The 23,985-nt window shown below is 43.1% G+C and overlaps 1 protein-coding gene across 6 annotated transcripts in view; it reads right to left on the minus strand.

The window, feature by feature from the left end:
• Positions 1-23,985, minus strand: part of TLN2 (talin 2) — a 448,826-nt gene that overhangs the window by 188,684 nt on the left and 236,157 nt on the right. For all 6 annotated transcript variants that reach the window (XM_059913125.1, XM_059913126.1, XM_059913128.1 and 3 more), the window contains 6 exons: positions 12,143-12,314; positions 10,322-10,419; positions 8,556-8,685; positions 7,590-7,742; positions 5,669-5,811; positions 3,615-3,742 (listed from right to left, as the gene is read on the minus strand). In XM_059913125.1, the coding sequence (XP_059769108.1) occupies positions 3,615-3,742; positions 5,669-5,811; positions 7,590-7,742; positions 8,556-8,685; positions 10,322-10,419; positions 12,143-12,278 (788 nt within the window). In that variant the 5' untranslated portion in view covers positions 12,279-12,314. The remainder of the gene's footprint in view (positions 1-3,614; positions 3,743-5,668; positions 5,812-7,589; positions 7,743-8,555; positions 8,686-10,321; positions 10,420-12,142; positions 12,315-23,985) is intronic.

Genomic DNA, 23,985 nt, shown 5'->3' on the forward strand with positions numbered 1-23,985 from the left:
GCAACTACCGTATGATCTAGAAATCCCAGTCCTCGGTGTATATCCAAAGAAATTGAAATCAGTGTCTTGAAGAAATAACTGCACGCCCATGTTCACTGCACCGTTATTCACAATAGCCAAGATATGGAAACAACTTAAATGTCCTTTGATGAATGAACAGATAAAGAAAATGCGTGGCAGATACATACAATGGAATATCATTCTACCGTAAGAAAAAAGGAAACCCTGCCATTTGTGACAACATAGTTGAACCTGGAGGGCTATATGCTAAGTGACATAAGCCAGACAGAGAATGACCAATCTATATGGTCTCACTTACACGCAGAATTTTTTTTTTAAGCCATTTTCATAGAAACAGAAAATAGAATGGTGGTTTCCAGGGTCAGGGTAGGGGAGAGGTGAAAAGGGTAATGTAGGTCAAAGAGTACAAATGTTTCAATTATAAGAAGAATAAGAATCTAACATACAGCACGGTAATATAGTTAATAATATGGTATCGTGTACTTAAAAGTTGCCAAGTAGTTAAGCATTCTGACCACACACACACACACACACACACAAATTAACTATGTAAGGTGATGGATGTGTTATTTTGATCTTGGTAATCATTCTATATGTATCAAATCATCAAGCTGTATACTTTAAAAATATATTAATTGTAGTTGTCAATTATTCCCAATTTTTCCTCAATAAAGTTTTTTTTAAAAAGGTCCATAGTATGCTGACTTTGAGCACAAGTGCTGAACAAATTTTCAAAAAATTAAAAGAAATAGAGTCATTAAACATACTTCCATGTACCTCACCCTTAAGCTATGTGACTAAAATCTCTGCCTGGCTTTATCTTCAACCAGGCTCTGTGGCAAAGTCCAACCTTTTTTTTTTTTTTCCCAACTGAATTGTTCAAAGCCATTAGTATATATGAAAGCTAGATGGGGAAAAACAAAGGCTGGCAGACACAGCCCAGCCACAGTCACCAGGGACAGCCCAGGGATATTATCGCTGAACAGTCTCAGACTATCCAACATACAATCAGGGAAATGTGACCTTGCTGTTTTAATTAAGAGGAGACGAACATCCTCAGGAAGTTCTACCTGTAGTGTACGTGCAATAATATACACAATTAAACATCTACATTAAATGAAAATCCCTCATTACCTAAACTAGATTTGGTCTAATTAAAGAGAAAATCAAATTCATAAGGAAAAATAATTGCTACCAGGCCCAATAAGCTTGTTTTAATCTGGAATCTGAGTAAGGATACACATACACTAGGGGCATGAGCTCCATACCATAATCTCAGAAACAAGAAAACTGAACACAATTGCTTAACCTTGATGGCCTCACATTAAGAGAAGGAACATCTTTAATGGAGTGTAGGTGTGCAGCATTCGATAGCGCATAAATCACAGGAGACAGTGTAAGAGCAATACCAGTGCTCTCACGCTGTCTGTAATCCCTACACAAGCAGTCGGTGGTGTAACAGTATTCGCTGTGATGTAGTTGTCACAACCAGTGACATAGCAAAGAGACCAAAGAACCTTGCGATCATATTTTTAAGTACTTTCTTAATCTTGGTGCATATTGGGAGACCAGTGAAAGAGGCAACTTTGCCCTCCAAGTAGGAATCTGTTTCTAAATCCCAGTGTTAAGGAGTCAGAAGCTACCTGCAGAAAAATTCTATGTCACTGTGAACAAGCCACATCTCCTCTCTCTGCTTCTTCTTCCACATCTGTAGCTTAAAATATACTGCTTTCTCAATTCACAAGGGGGCCCTGGAAATTATCTGTCCATAAGCTCTAAAGGAAAGGCATGAATGAAATGACCATGGTAGCCTCATTTTTGGCACCCAGTGAATGGCTACATGTGGATCACCTTCTCATCAGGGCCGGATAGGCTCACAGTTACAAAAGCCTAAAACTAAACATTTTATTTTCAAAATTTTGGTGCATAAATCTTCTCTTCATTTTCTCCTATTCTTCATCAGTCACTCAAAGAAACAAACAAAATATGTTTCCTCCCTCCAGGGCTTAATAATTCTTGGTGTTATCAATTTCCATGGCCATAATCCACAGGTTTATGACACAAAATGTATCTGAGGGACCAACTGTGAGGTTAGAATGTGGCAAGGTGAAACTAGTAAAAGCTTGTGTGCATGTGGTTTTCTGAAAGGCGTCTGGGGTGTCAGGACAGACAAAGGCAAGCTTCCGTGACTCCTGCAGGAAGGAAGCCAGACCAACTGGGTAGAATTGGCCCTGAGGAACACTTTGGCCATATGACTCGTTTGGAGAACACAGAGCAAAGTCAATGACAGGACCTGCTCAGAGCCAGTCTCAGTCTCAAGGTCACTGTACGGAATACTGTAGGACAAAGCATCACTTTAGAAAGGCTCCCCAGGATTCATTAACGCCAAGGGTAGAGGTTTTTTTTTTAGTAACAACTCAGTATAGACCCAACAGCGTGAAGCCCAGGCATTCTCTGCCACTAGGAGAGAAGTCAGATTTCCTTTTTACCTTAGGGCACATGCTGGTCCCAACTACTTTCCACCAAAGTGAAAGTGAGGTCAAGGGCCAAATAGGCATTTATGTTATTCTCTCCTCTCAACACACTCAGACACAATACAACAGATGACCTCCTCTATGCATCTCACATTGGCATATCTTACAGAAAAGCTGATGCCCACCCACCCCAGTTGGCATTCCTGTCAGGTCCCCACTACAAGCTGCACTCTAGGTGAGAGCATGATATTGACCAGGTTAAGACTTCCTGCAGTGATTTTTTTTTTGGCTCAGCCAAATGTTTCATCTGATCTAGGAAGAAGCAGAAGAGAGGAAGAAAAGGTGGGGAAAAACAGATAAAGGAAAGAAATGTTATATAGACAAAAATCCTTGGAAAGCCCAGACCAAACAGAGGGGAAAATGAACTCTGACAAACAGCAGCCTCCGTATGGCTGGGCTTGTCTGCTGGGCATTTCTAGGAAAACCAACCCTAAGGCTCACATTCGGAGGAGCCATGATGAAGCTGGAGGGTTAGCTTTCTCTTGAACCCGTAAGTATTGAGCCACAAAAATTACCCCCATCATTTTATAAAAGAGAACCAAAGACCAGATGGAAGAGTAGAGCCAGTATTTAATGTATACATCACACGTGCAGCGCAATGAAGATTTCATAAGATTATAGTAAATAATGTGAAGCTCTCTCTTTTATACTGTTGTTGTAATACTAGAGGCTTAAAAAGAAATTAAACATGACAAAATTTGGTCCAATATGAAGAAGAAATGTTCTAAGGAGCAGGGGTTTCAGAAGATGGGGGAAGTGAGTTTCTCAAGTCCATAAATACCCTGGACAACACTTTGGAGGGATGCCACAGACCCTCTGGTCCAGAGGAAACCGCATCCTGCCTGAACGTGGAGCAAGTCATCTTCAGTCATCCCAACCCTGGATTTCCAGGCCCCTTGCTTTCCCCGAGGCTCACAAATTTCATCATATATTGAATCGAGTAAAAGCTAACAATCTCACAATTTACTGAAACCAGGGTGTACACACATTGCATAGCTAGCTCAAAAATAAACAGTGAAGAGAAAAGAAGGCAAAAAAGAAAAACAAAAGGTCATTTACTCTAAGAATCCAGGCTTGTGTTTATGTTCCACATGAGGTCCAAACTGAATCTGGGCTTGAAATCCACCAAACTCACAAGCTTTCTCGAAGGAGACAGGGTGGGAGCCATTCAGGATATCATCCCGAGCCTGCAACACAAGAGGAAGCAAAAAGCATCAGGAGCTTGGAAGGAACAACACATTCTCTCCATTGCCATGTTCCCGCATCCCAGCGTACCCTCTCTGTGGAACAAGGGGAAACATGCCAGCCAAGCCAGAGTGAGGCATTCAAGACACTGTGGGTGATCGTAGCACAGCAGAATTAAGGCAGGGACTTCCCTGATGGCGCAATGGTTAAGAATCCGTCTGCCAGTGCAGGGGACACAGGTTCAGTCCCTGGTCCAAGAAGATACCACATACTGCAGAGTAACCGAGCCCGCGAGCCACAACTACTGGAGCCCACGTGCCTAGAGCCGGTGCTCCACAACAAGAGAAATCACCGCTATGAGTGGTCCGTGCACCGCAACGAATAGTAGCCCCCGCTCGCCACAACTACAGAAAGTCTGTGCACAGCAATGAAGACCCAACACAGCCAAAAATAAATAAATAAAGTTATTTATTTAAACAACAAACAAAAAATGAATTAAGGCAAAGGGAAAACAAGTCCTTGCCCCAAATTGCCTATAGATGGAAGGCATCAGCAATGCCCAGTATATTAAAACTGAAGCTTGAGTGTAATCTAAGGAGGTCGAAGTGATCATGAAAAATACAGGGGCAAAGGGAAATCCCTGTATAATGACCAGATTCATAGAGGGGGAAACAGAAATGCAATATATTTTTTATGACCCTAAATGATGAAGCTAACAGAAAAATTATCTAGAAGTAAAATCAACCCAATCCCCATCCCAAAATATATAGAGAGAACAGACAAGAACTCAATACTGCAGACATTTGGGGGAAATGATCAGCAAATGCACAGTCCTGGAATCAGGAACCCACTGCACCTGAAGTCCTGTTCCCATTTCCTGACCCCTCACTGCTGTTGCTATTTATTCCTCTTCTTTGTCTTTCCTTTCTCCAGTTAAATGACCCCTAGAGCACTCTCAGATGGACACTCTAACCTATGGCCCTGAGCCTTAAACCAACAACCATTTTCTTATTGCCCTGATATCTCCCTCCCTTCTCGCCTCCCAGCCTATCTCCTCCCAGCCCTCCTTCCATCCACTAACTCAGGGGTCAGCAAACTTTTCTTGTAAAAGGCCAGAGAGTGAATAATTTACACCTCTGGGCCACGTGGTGTCTGTCACAACTACTGAACTCTTTTGTTGGAACATGAGAGCTGCCATGGACAACACGTAGACAATTATGTGATACAGAAGGGGATTTACCAACGTGCAATGCATAAATGAATGGCACGTGGTTTCAATAAAACTTTATTTATAAACACAGGCGACGCTGTGCCCCTGCATTATTTCTATAAGCTGATAGGCAGATAAATAAAAGGAGAGGAAAGGAAAAGAGGATAAGGAAGAATGAAAGAAGTGAGAGAGAGAGAGAGAGAGAGGAAGATGTTTTCCTTGAGCCAAAAGAAACCTTTGGGACTGTCTAGTGCAAAGCCCACATCTTACATACTGGGTAACTGCAACTCAGATAATTTGAACGACTCGTCTGAGTTTAAACAATTAGTTAATGGTAAAAACATAAAAGGTTACTGAGAGAGTAGTATCTTTCAGTTAATAAGAAGTACTGATTTTCTGACCAATAACCATCCTTGTATTCTAGATGCGAGCTAAGAAAGCTGTAGTGCGTGTGAAGTGATGAGCCAGGTAAGTGCCGTGAAGTCAAGCAGAGAGAGACAGTAGTGGCCATGAGGACCCCACCTGGGAGGCCAACAAAGGCCCACCTCTGGATGGCCAGCTCACAGTGGACACCAACCTGTACCACAACCCAACCCGACTGGAAAGTGCATGTCACAGACACGGTGAGAGCCGGAGCCCAGCTGCTGTCCCCCACGAGCCACAGCCAGAGCTTCTGGATACCTCACCAACCTCAGCGTCTGAGCATTCAATACTGTACCTGAACATAGAGCAAGTTCAGCTGCACAGGGTCTCTCGAGTCCACATTCTGATCAGAGTAAAAGAACTTCCGTCTAAGCAGCAACGTTTCATTTTCATCTACTCCTTGTTCTCTGAATGTTCGGCTGTGATCCAGCCAATTTACTGCAACGCAAGACGACATATGAAAGAACTGTGTCGATTCTTCCTCTTAGTTCAAGGGGATTAGCCAAAACAGCAGTGTGATGCAGACGTGGATTTCTAGGATGCTGATATTCAGTTATAGTTACTTCTTAGATTAGATCTGAGCTTTTTAACTTTGCAAAGTAACTGCACATGTACCATATGACACATGAAAAAGCAAATGAGGGAGAAATCCACAGTGATTCCTCACTTAGTAAAGCCCCAGAAAGAATCCATGTGCCTTCCTTGGGGTGGTGGGTGGGGGGATAAGGAAAACAGTGCTTTATGCCAAGACAGTCAAGTTTGCATTTCTTTTTAAGTCAAGGCTGGTCTTTAGTCTGATCAGGTGAAATAATTTATAAACTCTGAGCATCATGAGTTACTACCTCTGACCTTAAGTAGAAAAGAGGAGGAAAATGAAAGTAATTGGGGCAAGGAGAGGACAGGCCACTAAGGGGTCGGGGAGGGTAGAACCTTGCCCATGGCACACCTGGAATCTCACTCATTTAGAAAACACTTCCCTGATACCTAGGTGCAAAGGGATGGATCATTCCCCTACACTTCACACAGCTCTCATTCCTACACTCCTCCCCGGGTTTAACAACACACACATTGTGAGCAAGTATTTATTACAAGCCTCAGCTTCGGCACAGGGAATGTGTTGGATGGACCTCATCTCCCACAGTACCTGGAAGAGCATCATGCACAGTATAAAAATCCTCAGGATTTGTCTACTAAGGTCTCATTTGGAAAGAAGTATGCAACGTAAATCAAATGAGGCGAGGGAGAAAGAGAGAATGGAGAGAGGGTCAGAGGAAATGAAAGCCCCACGGAAGATCAATAAACATAATGACAAGGATGACATCTTCCCAATGCAGCACTGAGAGAAAGAATAATGAAAGAAAGAGGCTGGGAAGGTCTGAGTGAAATGTGCATGAAGTAAGATCCTTGGGGGTGGGGTGGCGTCAGGCAGCCAGGTGCACAAAGCACAGGTCTTGGGACACATGGGGTATATATACTGGCTTTTCTGTATATTATTAGCTCTGTAGTCGTAGAAAAGGACCTTCCTACGATAGAATTATATTACTGTTTCGTAACCCCTAAGGAAATAAAGGATCTAAGTAATGATCATCAATGGCTGTTAACACCACAAAAAAGGAAACAACCAAATTCAACTTCCTAATGGAAGTACACAACACACACAGGAGTCTTTATTTTTAAACACACATACATACACACACACACAAATCTGATCAAGCCTCCAGATCTCAGGAATTAAAAGGGAGAGATGAACATGTTAAATGACACCACAGGTCATCTAACAAAATCCAGGATGTAGAAAATTCTATACAAGTAACAATCTGGTTTCTTCCCCTCAAAAATTGTAAGGCAAAAATAAAAGAGATGGAGGGAAACTCTTGAGACTAAAAGAGTTAAACAACCTATCATCCAATCTTATTTGGACCCTCGTTCAAACGAACTGTTATAAAAAAATTCTTTAGACAGCAATGGAGAAGATGTGAACACAATGTGTATATTTCACCTTAAGAGATTACTTTTGAGATGTGAAATGGTATTATCATCCCTTTTTTTTTCCCTTAAGGGTCTCTATCTTTTAGTGACACAGGCCAACATGTTTGTAGATAAAATAAAACAAAGGCACAACCACACACCCCTGCCCTGGGTCATACAGATGATGGGAGAGGGGTGAGGCTTGGCTGACCATGTGCCTGCATCACACCTCCTCTTCAGACACTCACGGTCATCATCCGTGTGAAGCTTGGCCTTCAACTTCTCCATCTTCCTCTCGTCTCGTAACAGCGTCCTGTCTTTTTTTAATGTACCCGTTCCTTCTTCTTTCTTTTCTTCAATTGTTTCTTGGATTAAAGAGTATTCTTCATAGTTTGTAATTCCTAAAATTATCAATTAGGTTATAATGGTCAGTGATTACATTGCTATCAACTCCTTTCATCCTGGAGCCTATAATACTCCAAGGAGTCCCTGGGGGCAAAAGACAGGAACGAAGCCTTGCCAAGATGAAGGTCAGGGTCACCCAGGGAGCACACATCAAGTAACTGGCCACAGAGGAGGATCTTCAGCTAGTTAAGTCACACTCAAATGTCATGTTCAAGTCTCCTGGCTAATTTTTGAGTAATAAGAACAAAGTAGAGATCATACAGAGGAAGGCAAGACAATGTCAAGCAAGCAGTGTCTGAAGGAGCTGGGCTTCCTTTGCATGATGAGGAAACTAAGACAGGCAAGGCCACTTTCTGAAGATATTCAAGAGGCTTCATATAGAAAGGAGACAGACTTGTTCTGAGGAGACCAACAGAAGCTAGGAGAAAAAAAGATGCCTAAGAATTGTACAGGCTGTCCCCAGGAGTCTTCAGGAGAGATCCTGGGTATCAGTGATGCTTACACAGAATCTCAGCCATGGGCAGGAGACTGAATTATATGATTTTGAAACATCACTTTCAATTGAAAACTCCTATCGTCTTTGAAATAAAAGCTCTCACTTGTGACTCAGTGAGAAGTTCAAGTGTTGACAATACCAGTTAGTGGGTTTGCAAATCAGGAAAACGAACACACTCTCTTGGGATTGGGCCAAAGTCAATGTGTTACAATATATTCGAAACTGCCTAGATACCCAAAGGGGGTGGAAGAAAAGAAGAGGCGTATTATTAAAAACAAAACAAAATCCAGAATCTCTGCGCGTGTGCGCTTACCTATCCTGCTGCAAATAGTCACCAGGAGTTCCCCAACGGTCTTCGAGTCATCCACCATCACTGTTTTCACAGACCCATCCAGCATCCGAATTTTCTGAGGTCTCTGTTTTTTTTTATATTCCAAAATATCCTACAGCAGAATCATACAAACATTTCACACTGCGTGGGTAACGAGGTAATAAACTTGGACACTTTTCTTTAAAAAATGACTTTTCCCGAGCACCCTCCGATTTCCTCCTTCTAAGTTTTCATGAGATTTTTGCCACGAATACAGAATCTCCAGTGTTATTAACTGCTTTCATAAAGATTTCTTTAAAATCTGATAGTAAAACTGTTACCTCAAAAAGTGCTACTTATAGTTCATAGTTACTGAAAACTAACCTCTGTAAAGTGAAAGTAGCATATGTCCTCCTGAAAGGCTGAGAACAGTCTGCTGTAATGAGAATTAGCAGAGGAAAATTCCTACTTGGTTTTTTTTTTTATTTTTTAATTAATTAATTTATTTTTTTTAATTTTTTTTTTTGACTGTGTGGGGTCTTCGTTGCTGCGAGTGGGCTTTCTCTAGTTGTGGCGAGTAGGCTTCTCATTGCGCTGGCCTCTCTTGTTGCGGAGCGCAGGCTCAGTACTCATGGCGCACGGGCATAGCCGCTCCGCGGCATGTGGGATCCTCCCGGACCAGGGATCAAACCCGTGTCCCCTGCATTGGCAGGCGGACTCTCAACCACTGAGCCACCAGGGGAGCCCCCTACTTGTTTTTTAAAAAGTTTGTAGTGTGCTTCTTCAATGACCTCTTACATAGTTATAAGCGATTTTTAATATATATATATATGTCATGAAGGACACAAGTAATACCCCCATAATTCTTCACAGTAGTGGTGTATCACAGTAAAAGTGGTTTTCTGCCAATAACGGCAAGACCAAACAGGCGTAATAAGTTTGAGAGTTATGTCTAAATAAGAGACTCTCCTTTTACTACACTTCTTAAAAAGAGAACTATGGAAGGGAAAATTAATGGCAACTCATACTTTGCTCTTGCTTACGGAGTACTGACCAATCTGATGTGTCTATTCCGTAAACCAAAACCCAATATATTTCGGGGGTTAAGCTAATATTGTGTTAGTTTCAGGTGTACAGCAAAGTGATTCAGTGTCATTCATATATATATATATATATATATATTTTTTTTTTTAGATTATTTTCCATTATAGGTTGTTACAAGATACTGAATATAGTTCCCTGTTAACACTTTTTTACTCATTATTTTTTTTCTACTTCCATAACACAATTTTTTATTGTTACTGTTACTGATAGTTATTAAACTCATATCTAATGTGAACTTTTTTATAAAAGCAAAACACTGATTAATATTTAATTTCTGGCTACCTTTCGTATTATATTTTTGTTCTCTCTCTACGCTTACTTTCTATCACCAGTCACCAGGGTACTTCCTACATACTTACAGGAAGATGCTATGTTTCATAACTACTAAGTCCAACAATGGCAAGTAGAAACAGCTTAAAATCATAACCTCATGCTGCTTTAATTACTTTGTGGAGTTTCAAGAATTTGGACTGCTGATATTTTCTATCATCACTAACCTGGACAGCCTTTACGAAGTATATTACATCAAAACTATTAATAAAGTGCCCTTGAATCAAAATAGGTTGTTGAGTCTCTCTTTTTCTTTGAAGCATAATCATGTTAGCTTCTATGGAAGGCCTAGGGACAAAGTGATGAAAAAAATCAAAAAAAGATCAACAGCATACCCCATTTCGCAACATGTAGTAATCCAGTGTTCTGCCTGCTTCCAGCCAAATTCCTTTCCTGGGGTCTTCATCCGAGAGAAACAGCCCATAGTCAGAAGCTGGAGGAAAAATAGAAAGAAAAATAAAAAACAAAGTGGTGATGATGCCATCACTGACTTCCAGGCTCTTGAGTCTGCTGACTTGGCAAGGGGTTCTCCTTCACTAGAGAAATACTTCATTCTGACAACATGGGCAGCCGCTGGGACTAAAGCAGATGGGGAGGAATGAGAGCTGAGCTGCAAAACCAACACCCACATACAAGGGTCATATTTCTTAAAACAAGTGGGCAGCAGTCGTGTCTAAAATTTAGGGAAATGCCGAGAACAAAGTGGTCCAAATTTCCTTCTAACTGAATTGGGCTTTGTTTCCTATCACATGCTATAAAAGCCAGGCCAAGAACCCAGGAAGAATGGTAAGACAGCTGTAGAGAAACTATGCATGTAATCACTCAAGCCAAGGCCACTTAAGCAAAGAGGGGCCAATGGAGCCTTGACACTTGGAATAATCCCTCCATCACCCCCATATAGCATTACAAAATAAAAGGAAGAGTTCTGCGTAATATGAAGTCGCTGCTCCCCAGGCCACCAAATTATGAGTAAAGTTGGAGAGTTAAACCCTGTGTTCTTCACAGAAATCCTTTAGTCTGACCCAGGAAGTACAAGCGGGTGGAGGAAGGAGGAAAGCAGTATCATTTCCTATCTCAAGACCTCTTTCTTCCTAAATGTGATTCAAGGAAACCTCAGAGACCCAGATGAGGGCCAGGGCTCCTGTTGTTTCTTAGAAAAACAATTTCAAGATCTATAAAGGTTTGTATCTTCACCAGAGTTTTACAGCAATCCAACCCAAACAAAGTTTTAAAACTCTGGGAATAAACAGTAACAGAAAAGTAAAAACACCAGATATGACTGGACAACCAGATCTTGAGTAAGGTTGGGAATGTGGGCAAACTTTATTTTGATTTTTTGGGTAATCTAGAAATAACAGTGTTTTGAATAATATAGATATTGCTTTTGGACCAAAAGATTCGTGCTTTTGTGAGTAACAGATCTTTTCAAGAAGACCCAGGCCTAACAATAGCTATCTTTGAACGTTTGATTTTTATGATTCCAATTTTTAAGGAAAGTTTTATTCCATTTTCACACTAAAGGCTTATTAATTTAGGAGTAACCCCAATTTCTCAAGCATTAAATACTAAATAAAAGAAGGAAATGTAGAGAGAAGACAAAGGGAAATGGAAAATAAAATTGTATGAATGACTCTTGTTTAAACTCAGATTAACAGGGGTCAATGGTTCAACCAAACATTAAACAAAACACGGATCACAAGTATTTTTTTTTAAGGTTTAAGACAAAGATGATAAAGCCCCTGCAAAATACTTGAAATATAAGGCTTGCCCTGGGGCCTGATGGCTGTTCCAGTCTTCTGCAGGCTGCTAGCAGTGGAAAGTTTTCAAGCATGTGAAACAGCGCTCACGATATACAAAAGCGGTAACTGTTGGAGCAGCTTCATCTGTACTCTATAGGGCTTTATAACAAAAAGTGACTTGTAAACAGAGCGCAATGCTGATGTATGGAAGGGTCATGACAATGATGATGGCTCGCTGGCAGCTGTGATCATTGTCATTACAAGTCTCACACAGGAGGCAAGTAACGTCCAGGATAAGAAGACATTTCATTGGAAACATACACACCTGTGTACAACTCAGAGCCTCCGTTTCCTTAGCTACTAAGGGAAAAACATACAAACACATTTCAAGCAGCCAGTAAATAACCAATGGCCTACCTTGGCCAGTTTGTGCCTCGGGTACCCGTTCCCGAATGACTCGACATGCATCGTACACTGCCGTCGATGGTTCAAACTGCATGGTCTTGACCACGTTGCAGTGGCGGACACAAATCTTTAAGGACAGGGCCACCATTTTTCCAGATGACTTGAGGACTCTCACTTAGAATGTCTGGGGAACACAAACGAACAAACCGTGATGTTCGTGATAACTGTCCAGTAGAAAAAAACAGACTCTGAATCAGCTTTAAAAATCGAAAGAAAATAAAATGGCAATTAAAGAGAAGGCTCTGGATAAAAACACAAATTTAAAAATAACTTTTGGGGCTTCCCTGGTGGCGCGGTGGTTGAGAGTCTGCCTGCCAATGCAGGGGACATGGGTTCGAGCCCTGGTCTAGGAAGATCCCATATGCCGCGGAGCAACTGGGCCCGTGAGCCACAACTACTGAGCCTGCGCGTCTGGAGCCTGTGCTCTGCAACAAGAGAGGCCGCGATAGTGAGAGGCCCGCGCACCACGATGAAGAGCGGCCCCCACTTGCCGCAACTAGAGAAAGCCCTCGCACAGAAACGAAGACCCAACACAGCCAAAAATAAATACATAAATTAATTTAAAAAAATAAATAAATAACTTTTGAAAATTTGAGAATAGGACAGCAGCAGTCGTGGAGTTACCATTGCCACAGGGTGGCAAAGAGAGCCCCTTGGAAGGAGGGGACCACGGGAGTTCACCAAGGCTCCTTCCTCAAGGCCGCTCCCTACTTGGGGTTTCCCCAGGGAGAGTAGAATTTCCCAGGTGAGTGCCCTCCAGGTGAGAGGCAGAGCGTCCTGGGCACCCACTGCTGTCTCCTGACGATGCCTGTCAGCACCCTCAGTTGCAGGGCTCCCTCCCCAGCAGCTCCTGGGCACAGGGAAGAGGCACCTCTGCCCTCTGGGGTGCTTCTCACGGCCAAACTCCACCACATCTTGTACCAGAAGACCTGGCTTGGAGGCCCAGCCCCATCGCCGGGAGACAGCCAAATGGCCACTCTGCTTGGATTTCCCTGCAATCAAAGAGCCATACGCTGCTATCTGCCCTTCATAATTCACAGAAGAACTGAATCCTGAGGGGACCTCAATGCCAGGCCAAGGCACAGCCATCACTAATGAGGCCAGAGTGGCTTATCTTAAACACCCGGTGTGCCAGGTAGCTTCAGACTCTTCAGGGGTCTCAAAGTGAAGAAAATGCCAATGTAGTTGTTCTTTCATTCAGACAAACGCCTGGGATATTTTGCTTCTTATCCAGTTCAATAGCTTTAAAAATAGATAGGTGCTTAGGCTAGGTTTGAATTATTTCGTAAAGGCCTTCTTTTTAAATTTTAAGTCCAGTCATTTAATGCATTTTCTGAGTTGGTGGCTTCTGGGTGATTTCAACTACCTGCTCCATTCCTTGGCCAGAAACTTACCCCCCAACCCAGGCCAGCCTCTATCAATGCACGCCTTGGACACAAGAGGGAGGCATCTTCCCTGCACCTGAGGAGCCAACACAGACTTACCCAGCTCACTGTCATCCTGGGAGCCAAAATAAGGCACTTCACAGTGAGTAGCTATTAGAATCCTAGAGCTGCATGGATAACAAATCCCCAGGAGTTTCTATCTCACACTCCTTTCTCATCTTTTATTAGAGAATCTACACGTTGTAAACCTGGACCACAGCTCCCTCTGGGAATGCAAGTGCTAAGAAGCAATCAGGTGGCCACAGGCAGAGAGGGCAGCAGGCTGACCAGGGGTGGGAGCCTCTAAGGCGTTGCTTCTCAGCAAGCTTCACTAACCACTGGCTTCCTAACATCCAGCGACTATAGTCACTTGGATACAGAGGACAGTTTTCAACAGATGCTCTGGTATCCATGGGCAAGGTGTGCACACACTCTCATGCAGCAACCATTTACGCTTTCCAACTGTAAAGTCATTCTGACCTCTGCTTACGTTCCACATAAATTTGGCCCATGAAAACATGAAAATATTTCTTATTTGAGAAATGTCAAGATACACTTCTCAACAAACAATAGCAGTATTCACTGACAATCTGCCCTGAACAGAATTAATTTACTACAGCCTGGGCAGTGACTAGATTGAGTTGTTCAAAATATCTGATGATTTTCCATCTACAATCTTGAGGTCTTGTAAAGCCACATACGTAGGCATCCCTCGGAGATGTCGTGGGTTTGGTTCCAGACCACCACGATAAAGTGCATATCGAAATGGAGTGAGTCACACGAATTTTTTGGTTTCCCGGTGCATATAAAAGTCATGTTTACACCATACTATGGTCTATTAAGTGTGCAATACCATGATGTCTAAAAAACCCAAATACATATACACTATCAGAATATACTTTATTGCTAAAAAATGCTAACCATCCTCTGAGCGATCAGCAAGTCGTAACGGTTTTGCTGGTGGAGGGCCATGCTGACCGACCAGGGTAGTAGTGGTTAAAAATGGGGGTGGCTGTGGCCATTACTTAAGACAGCAACGTCTTGGGCATATTGATCGACTCCTCCTTTCACAAAGGATTTCTCTATAGCACTTTTGATTTCCTTCAAGAACTTCTCCTCTGCATTCACAACTTGACTGTTGGGGGCAAGAGGCCTAGCTTTCAGCCTGTCTTGGCTTTCAACATGCCTTCCTCACTAACTAAATCATTTCTAGCTTTGACTTAAAGTGAGAGACGTGTGACTCTTCCACTTACTTGACCACTTAAGAGGCCGCCGTTGGGTTATTAATTGGCCTAATTTCAATATTGTTGTTTCTCAGGGAATAGAGAGGCCCGAGGAGAGGGAGAGAGATGTGGGAACGGCTGGTCAGTGGAGAAGTCAGAACACATATTTGTCAGTTAAGTTCCCTGTCTCGTGTACGGGTGCGGTTCAGGGCTCCCCAAAACAATTACAATAGTAACATCACAAATAAAATAATGAAAAAGTTTCAAATATTGCGAGGACTACCAAAACGGGTCACAGAGACATGAAGTGAGCAAATGCTGTTGGAAAGATGGTGATGCTGATAGACTCGTCTGAGTCAGGGTTGCCACAAACCTTCAATTTGTTAAAAAACAAAAAACACAGTCACTGCAAAGCACAGTAAAGCAAAGTGCAATGAAACAGGGTATGCTTGTAAAATGCTCTACCCAACTCTTTTTAATACATATTTAACCAACCAACTCTCCAATTTGAAGAAATCAAACTGTATGGTATCACTTATACGTGGAATCTAAAAAATAATACAAATGAATGTATACGCAAAACAGAATCAGACTCACATATAAAGAAAACAAACTTGTGATTACCAAAGGGGGAGGGACAAATTAGGGGTATGAGACTAACAGATACAAACTATTATGTACAAAATAAACAACCAACAAGGATATACTGTATAGCACGGGGAATTACAGCCATTATCTTATAACCTATAACCTACAGCCATAACCTACAATGGAGTATCATCTGCAAAAATACTGAATCACTATGCTGTACAGCTGAAACTAAAATATCATAAATCAACTATACTTCAATAAAAATAAAAATATAAACCGTAGGGATAACTGACAAATTTGCTGGAGTGTAAATCGCTCCATGGGTTAGTTTTTCCCCTGCAACTGGTGACAACTGTGGGGTTTCCTGAAACTGTGGGATCCATGAGCATAGCTGGTGATAACAGTCAGTGGAAAACTTGATGACATCATGGGTGCTGTTTACACAACACACCAGAGAGGGTGAGATGGTTAATATCTTCCATTCCCTGAGAATAGGAAGTAGTCCAGTATAAGTATCCCTGCATGAAAGCGTCCCTTCCCAGGTTAATAACTGGACTTTCTGAAGAGCAAATGAATGGTCCCTGTAGCCAAGCAGAGAAAGACTCAATCGTCGGGAAAGGCAGAGCCACGACACGGGGCCGAGAGCAGAACTGAGCAGCAGGACAGACCACACGGGAGCTCAGACGGAAGTAGAAGACACAGAGGGGAGCGAGGAGAAATGGGCGAATTGAGGAACGGGGGGCTGCAGGACAGAGGGTGCAGAATCAATGAGCAACACGGGAAAGAAGCCCAGAACATGGGGAAGCAGAAGGCAAGAAGAGAAGCAGAAAAGGTATGACAGGGAAGGAACATTTCTATCCAAAACAACTGGAAAAATGAAGAAGCCATTGACTGAGGGGGAGGAAGCTGCTGGAGGCACAGGTCTGGGGTGAAAAGTTGCTAATGAATTTCTCTGGGATGTATTCAGTGAGAGGTGGAGCAGAGTCCAACACAAAACTGGAGATACGATGCGGGGTGCGGGAGTGTCGTCATGTTCAAATCTTTGGGGCTAGAAAGATCATCTAGGGAGTGAGCACGAGAGGGAAGAGACCTAAGGTCTGGGTCCTGGAACAATGTTCTAGAATCAAGAAGGTGACAACTGTGGGGTTGTCACCGTCTAGATTCTAGATTCTAGATCTAGATTCTAGAATCTAGATTCTAGAATCTAGAATCAAAAACAAGAAGGAACCCGCAAGGAGGCCTAGTGGTAGGGGAGAGAGGGTGGGACCAGAGGGAAAGTGCCTCAAGCAGGAGGGAGAGATCACGTGTGTCAGATGCTAATCACAGTTCAGGAAGAGGGGCGCTGAGACAGGACAGCTGAATCTGGCTGCTTGGAGGTCTCTGGCAGCCGAGAAAAGAGCAGGGGTAAGGCCAGAGCAGCAGGTCTACGAGACAAGTGAGGAGGGGGGCTGTCCCGACAAGTACGGAGGCCTGCTGGAAGGGCTGGAGGAACAGGCGGTAGCTCTGATTTATGCTTAGAAGGCTTTTTATCCAGAAACAATTCACCAAATGGATGCTGCAACCTCCCTTTCTAGCCAGCATCTATACAGACCTGGTTTCCCCTTATTACGGCCCCGGGGGCAGTCCCAGGACAGCTAAGTGTCCTTGCTGGAGGCAGGTGCCTTGCCACACAACGCTGCTGCCGGTGTGTGTGTGAGAGGAGAGGGGAGGAGAGTCTTGGTTCAAGCAAACGGCGCTGGACCAGGAGTTTGTGGTCCAGGTTCAGTCCCAGCCTGTCGATGCCTTGGACCTTCTCTCTCTGCTTTTCAGAGAGCAGGAAGCCACCAACTCCCGTGAAAGGAGCCTCCCAGCAGGCACATGCTGCTTGGGCAGCTCCTCCCCTGTTCTCCTTATCCTGACATCTCACAATGAAGGCCACTATCCTTAGCTCAGGGCAGACGTTCAACGGAATAAGGGACACCAGAGATTCATCTCGTGGTCTACCATCTCAAAACAACCACTGCGAAAAGCATCAGTTTCACTACACGGGAACACATTACGCAAAAAGACAAAAAATCCAAATCAGTCACTCTGAACGAGCTCTGCATGGTTGTCAAAAACTAAAAGGCTCCAATTTCTTCTACTTACTCTTGGCTCTCTGTTTTATTATGACTCAGTGTTCCCAAGTATGAAAGCATGAAACAAGACCGACAATTTCCTGCATGGGAATGTTTAAAAAAATGCAAATTATGTACATAAAAATGCTTTATAAATGACAAAATTATGTATAAAGCCAAGGTACTTTTCCTACTATCACGCAAGAGGATCCCTCCCCCCACAGAAAAACCTCAGTGAGGTCTGAAACCAAAGTGGATGGCGATTTAATCACCATCCCACGGGGAGCACGGCAATGAGCTGTTTCTAGCCCTACTCTCGACACAATGAGAGACGTGCAGAACAGACATTTGTTGGAATAAAGTGTCCTGACTTGCGGCAAAAAGGAGGCAGGATTAAAGCATAAAGCAACCTAGAGGTGCCAGCGAAAGCTGAGTGAGAACGCCCGTGAGAAGTCTCACTATAGATCCATTCAAGCCCTAAGAAAATCATGCAGCTCTGACAACATGCCGTGATAAAACTTGACTTCTCCCCTCTCTCCGCTGTGATGTTTTCAGGTCAGCGCAGCACTGACCCTGACTACAACTGACCCTCATGTCCACTTTCCTGTAACCTCACCCCTCCTGCTAATTCCTGTCCCTCCAGGCTGGGAGCCTAGGAGAGCTGACCAGGCTTCCTCTTCTGGTTTGGCTGCACGAAGGCTGAGAGCCGAACGTGTATGCTGTTTCTCGCAGTACTGTTAGTGTCTAATTCGCCTCTATCTTATGATCCTATCCTTGTTCTTCTTCTACCCCAAGTTAAATGTCTATCTAGTTGAACTTTAAGTCCCTGTTCATTTTTTGCTAAAAGACAGGGTACAGGGATTCCTTGGCAGTCCAGTGGTTAGGACTCCACACTTTCAATCCTGTTGGCCTGGGTTCGATCCCTGGTCAGGGAACTAAGATCCTGCAAGCTGCGTGGCATGGCCAAAAAAAAAAAAAAAAAAAAAAGACAGGGTATAAAGGCATAAACCATCCATTACTTTCCTTTGCATAATCTCTTCTCCCTCTGACCATTTTGGCCCTGATTATATGTGTGAAGGTCACCTGGACCGAGACAGACAGACAGAAGAAACCCTTCTGTGCCATCCATTGTGGAAGATGAGCCAATAGTTTCACCAGTGATGAAACCCAGACATTCTCTCCTTTCAAAGTAAACACTTTTTAGTCCCAGGGAGCTGTAAACAGCCCAGTATGATGGCAGCGATGCAGGCTGCAGGCTCGCCCCAGTGCACCCTGGGACAAACAAGCCCGACTCAGCCAAGACCTCCTCCTCTCCAAAAGCAATGGTGGTCAAGATGAGCAACCAGCCCTGGGCTCTCTGCCCTGGTGAGGGCCATGAAGTGTTCCAAGCCCACCCCTGCCTTACCAGCTGCCACCCTAGGCTGGTCACTTAAGTGCCATCTGCCTCAGTCTACTCCTCTCTAAAAAAGGAGACAATAATAAATCTACCTCTAAGATTGCTAGAGAACTAAAGAAGTTCATACATGTCAAAGGCACATAGAAAGTACCGGGACAGGGTTTGTTGTTATTATTTATTAGTCATGGCAGTTGGAGAAACACTGAAAGCAGCATACTGTGTTCAGCTGCCACCTGAGCTGCAAAATTCATTTTATTGTTTATTCTGCATGTATCATATACTAGATGCTATTATGGGCATTAGGGAAGCAAAGACAGACAAGATTCCTGCCTAGCTGGAGCTCACCTTCTAGTAACCCTTTTCACTACACAGTTCCTGTGTTCATCCTTATTCAAATCATACAACATGATTTTTCTAGATGCAGAACTATCTAAGGATGAGCCCTGAAGTGGAACGTTTTAGTGGATCAGGTAACTCTTAGTACTCCTAGCTGTTGCTCTTGCATGTTAGTTGAATTCCCTCAATCCAGGAGGCCAAAGGAAAAAACACCTCCCCCTCTGGGGCAGGGCTGGCATCACAATATGCCCCTGCCCTAGCGCTTGTCAATGTCCTCTGCCCAGGAGGAACCCATGTGAGGTGCCATTGGTTCTGCATACTCTGCTGTACAGAACACAGTGTACAACACAATGTCAGGAATACATTTGCCACTCTGCTGTACAGAGTGCAGAAAAGTGGCACTCAGCTGGCAGGACCACAGGGACAGGCCACCAAGCCTCAGTGGAGCTCTGGATCTGCAGGAGAGTAAGAGCTACCCACCAATCCCATCCTCTCCCTCCAGCCGCTGACTCCATTCTGACCCATTGGAAGACTGCTGAACCCAATTACGATGGCTGTGCCTGACCCCTTCTGTAGGTCTGTTCCTCTCTCAGCAGGCAAAATACAGCTCTGTTTGGTAACAGCATGCATCACATAACTGAATGTCAGCATAAAATGTGGGCCTATATAGAAGCTCTCTATTATTCATCCGTGTTTCTATCTCCTGTGAACGATTCTGCTCTCAAAGAAATGCCCCGGAAAGAGCTTCCCTTTCTCTCCACCCCTTACCTGCTCCTCTGAAAGGCAGGAGGGGGGGAAAGCCCATCTCACAAGTAAGAACCCATTGTGACTGGGCCACAGCTACCCAGAGGTGCCTTGAAAGCTAAGCCCCGGAGGCTCTCACACTCCATCTCGCTCTCCTGGGCTGTCTGTGCTCCAGTACCTTAGGGCTCGCCTTGAACATTCAGACTCCATGTACTGAGCCCAGCCTCAGTACAGGCCTCCACAGGTGTCTGTCATCTTCTAGGAAGGTAAGTCGGGTCAACCATTAATTGAGAACCAGGTGTCTTTAATTCAAGGAGGGGCCGGGAGGAGAGGAGGCCGAGGGTCCCATTTGGGGCTCATCTCCAGCCTTAATCACCTTATCTCCCCACCACTGGGCCCTCCCATCTCTTCCTGCTAGTGAGAGTCTAGAGGTGAGAGTCTGATTGGAGAGGCTCCCCTGGTCTCCCACATCAACAACTTGTGAGAGCTCCGGCTAAGAGGCCTGGAGAAAACAGTAAGAAAACACAGCTGAGAGAGCCTCCCATCAAGCCTCTTAGATAGCCTCAACCACCAGAGGGCAGACAGCAGAAGCAAGAAAAACTACAATCCTGCAGCCTGTGGACCAAAAACCACATTTACAGAAAGATAGACAAGATGAAAAGGCAGAGGGCTATGTACCAGATGAAGGAACAAGAAAAAACCCCAGAAAAACAACTAAATGAAGTGGAGGTTGGCAACCTTGCAGAAAAAGAATTCAGAATAATGATAGTGAAGATGATCCAGGACCTCGGAATAAGAATGGAGGCAAAGATTGAGAAGATGCAAGAAATGATTAACAAAGACCTAGAAGAATTAAAGAACAAACAGAGATGACCAATACAATAACTGAAATGAAAACTACACTAGAAGGAATCAATAGCAGAATAACTGAGGCAGAAGAACGGATAAGTGACCTGGAAGACAGAATGGTGGAATTCACTGCTGCAGAACAGACTAAAGAAAAAAGAATGAAAAGAAATGAAGACAGCCTAAGAGACCTCTGGGACAACATTAAACGCAACAACATTCGCATTATAGGGGTCCCAGAAGGAGAAGAGAGAGAGAAAGGACCAGAGAAAATATTTGAAGAGATTATAGTCAAAAACTTCCCTAACATGGGAAAGGAAATAGCCACCCAAGTCCAGGAAGCGCAGAGAGTCCCATACAGAATAAACCCAAGGAGAAACACGCCGAGACACATAGTAATCAAAGTGGCAAAAATTAAAGACAAAGAAAAATTATTGAAAGCAGCAAGGGAAAAACGACAAATAACATACAAGGGAACTCCCATAAGGTTAACAGCTGATTTCTCAGCAGTAACTCTGCAAGCCAGAAGGGAGTGGCATGATATAATTAAAGTGATGAAAGGGAAGAACCTACAACCAAGATTACTCTACCCGGCAAGGATCTCATTTAGATTTGATGGAGAAATCAAAAGCTTTACAGACAAGCAAAAGCTAAGAGAATTCAGCACCACCAAACCAGCTCTACAACAAATGCTAAAGGAACTTCTCTAAGTGGGAAACACAAGAGAAGAAAAGGACCTACAAAAACAAACCCAAAACAATTAAGAAAATGGTCATAGGAACATACATATCGATAATTACCTTAAACGTGAATGGATTAAATGCCCCAACCAAAAGATATAGACTGGCTGAATGGATACAAAAACAAGACCCATATATATGCTGTCTACAAGAGACCCACTTTAGACCTAGGGACACATACAGACTGAAAGTGAGGGGATGGAAAAAGATATTCCATGCAAATGGAAATCAAAAGAAAGCTGGAGTAGCTATACTCATATCAGATAAAATAGACTTTAAAATAAAGAATGTTACAAGAGACAAGGAAGGACACTACATAATGATCAAGGGATCAATCCAAGAAGAAGATATAACAATTATAAATATATATGCACCCAACATAGGAGCACCTCAATACATAAGGCAACTGCTAACAGCTATAAAAGAGGAAATCGACAGTAACACAGTAATAGTGGGGGACTTTAACACCTCACTTACACCAATGGACAGATCATCCAAAATGAAAATAAATAAGGAAACAGAAGCTTTAAATGACACAATAGACCAGATAGATTTAATTGATATTTATAGGACATTCCATCCAAAAACAGCAGATTACACGTTCTTCTCAAGTGCGCACGGAACATTCTCCAGGATAGATCACATCTTGGGTCACAAATCAAGCCTCAGTAAATTTAAGAAAATTGAAATCATATCAAGCATCTTTTCTGACCACAACGCTATGAGATTAGAAATGAATTACAGGGAAAAAAACGTAAAAAAGACAAACACATGGAGGCTAAACAATACGTTACTAAATAACCAAGAGATCACTGAAGAAATCAAAGAGGAAATAAAAAAATACCTAGAGACAAATGACAATGAAAACACGATGACCCAAAACCTATGGGATGCAGCAAAAGCGGTTCTAAGAGGGAAGTTTATAGCTATACAAGCCTACCTCAAGAAACAAGAAAAATCTCAAGTAAACAATCTAACCTTACACCTAAAGAAACTAGAGAAAGAAGAACAAACAAAACCCAAAGTTAGCAGAAGGAAAGAAATCATACAGATCAGAGCAGAAATAAATGAAATAGAAACAAAGAAAACAATAGCAAAGATCAATAAAACTAAAAGTTGGTTCTTTGAGAAGATAAACAAAATTGATAAGCCATTAGCCAGACTCATCAAGAAAAAGAGGGAGAGGACTCAAATCAATAAAATCAGAAATGAAAAAGGAGAAGTTACAACAGACACTGCAGAAATACAAAGCATCCTAAGAGACTACTACAAGCAACTCTATGCCAATAAAATGGACAACCTGGAAGAAATGGACAAATTCTTAAAAGGTATAACCTTCCAAGACTGAACCAGGAAGAAACAGAAAATATGAACAGACCAATCACAAGTAATGAAATTGAAACTGTGATTAAAAATCTTCCAACAAACAAAAGTCCAGGACCAGATGGCTTCACAGGTGAATTCTATCAAACATTTAGAGAAGAGCTAACACCCATCCTTCTCAAACTCTTCCAAAAAATTGCAGAGGAAGGAACACTCCCAAACTCATTCTATGAGGCCACCATCACCCTGATACCAAAACCAGACAAAGACACTACAAAAAAAGAAAATTACAGACCAATGTCACTGATGAATATAGATGCAAAAGTCCTCAACAAAATACTAGCAAACAGAAAACACAGCTGATGTGATTTTTTTTCCATGTGCCCAACAGCCCACTTAGAAAAAGACCAGGAAACAAGAGAGAACAGTCACTTAAGAACAACTCTTTAGTCCTCCTTCAGGCACAGGAAGCCAGGATCACTGTTTGACTCCGAACACTTCAACTAGAAATATCTGTCATTAAAAAGTCAGGTGGTCAAGGAGCATAGGAAAAATGATTAACCACCCACAGGTGTGAACTTAGTAGGCCAGGCAAGTCAACAAAAATTCTAGCCCAGTGGTTGGCACCCAGGGCTGCTTTGCAAACCTCATAAATGCCCCGCCCCCAACCCACAGGGCTATCACTTTGTATGCTTGCCTGTCCCCATTATACCGGCATTAAGATATATACACAACACACGGGGCTTCCCTGGTGGCGCAGTGGTTGGGAGTCTGCCTGCTAGTGCAGGGGACACGGGTTCACGCCCTGGTCTGGGAAGATCCCACATGCCGCGGAGCGGCTGGGCCCGTGAGCCACAACTGCTGAGCCTGCGCGTCTGGAGCCTGTGCTCCGCAACAAGAGAGGCCGCGATAGTGAGAGGCCCGCGCATCGCTATGAGGAGTGGCCCCCGCTTGCCGCAACTGGAGAAAGCCCTAGCACAGAAACGAAGACCCAACATAGCAATCAATCAATCAATCAATCAATCTTTAAAAAATAAAAAAATAATAAATAAATAAAAATTAAAAAAGATATATAC

Source organism: Balaenoptera ricei, chromosome 2 (assembly GCF_028023285.1).
Source record: "Balaenoptera ricei isolate mBalRic1 chromosome 2, mBalRic1.hap2, whole genome shotgun sequence".
Taxonomy (NCBI): domain Eukaryota; kingdom Metazoa; phylum Chordata; class Mammalia; order Artiodactyla; family Balaenopteridae; genus Balaenoptera; species Balaenoptera ricei.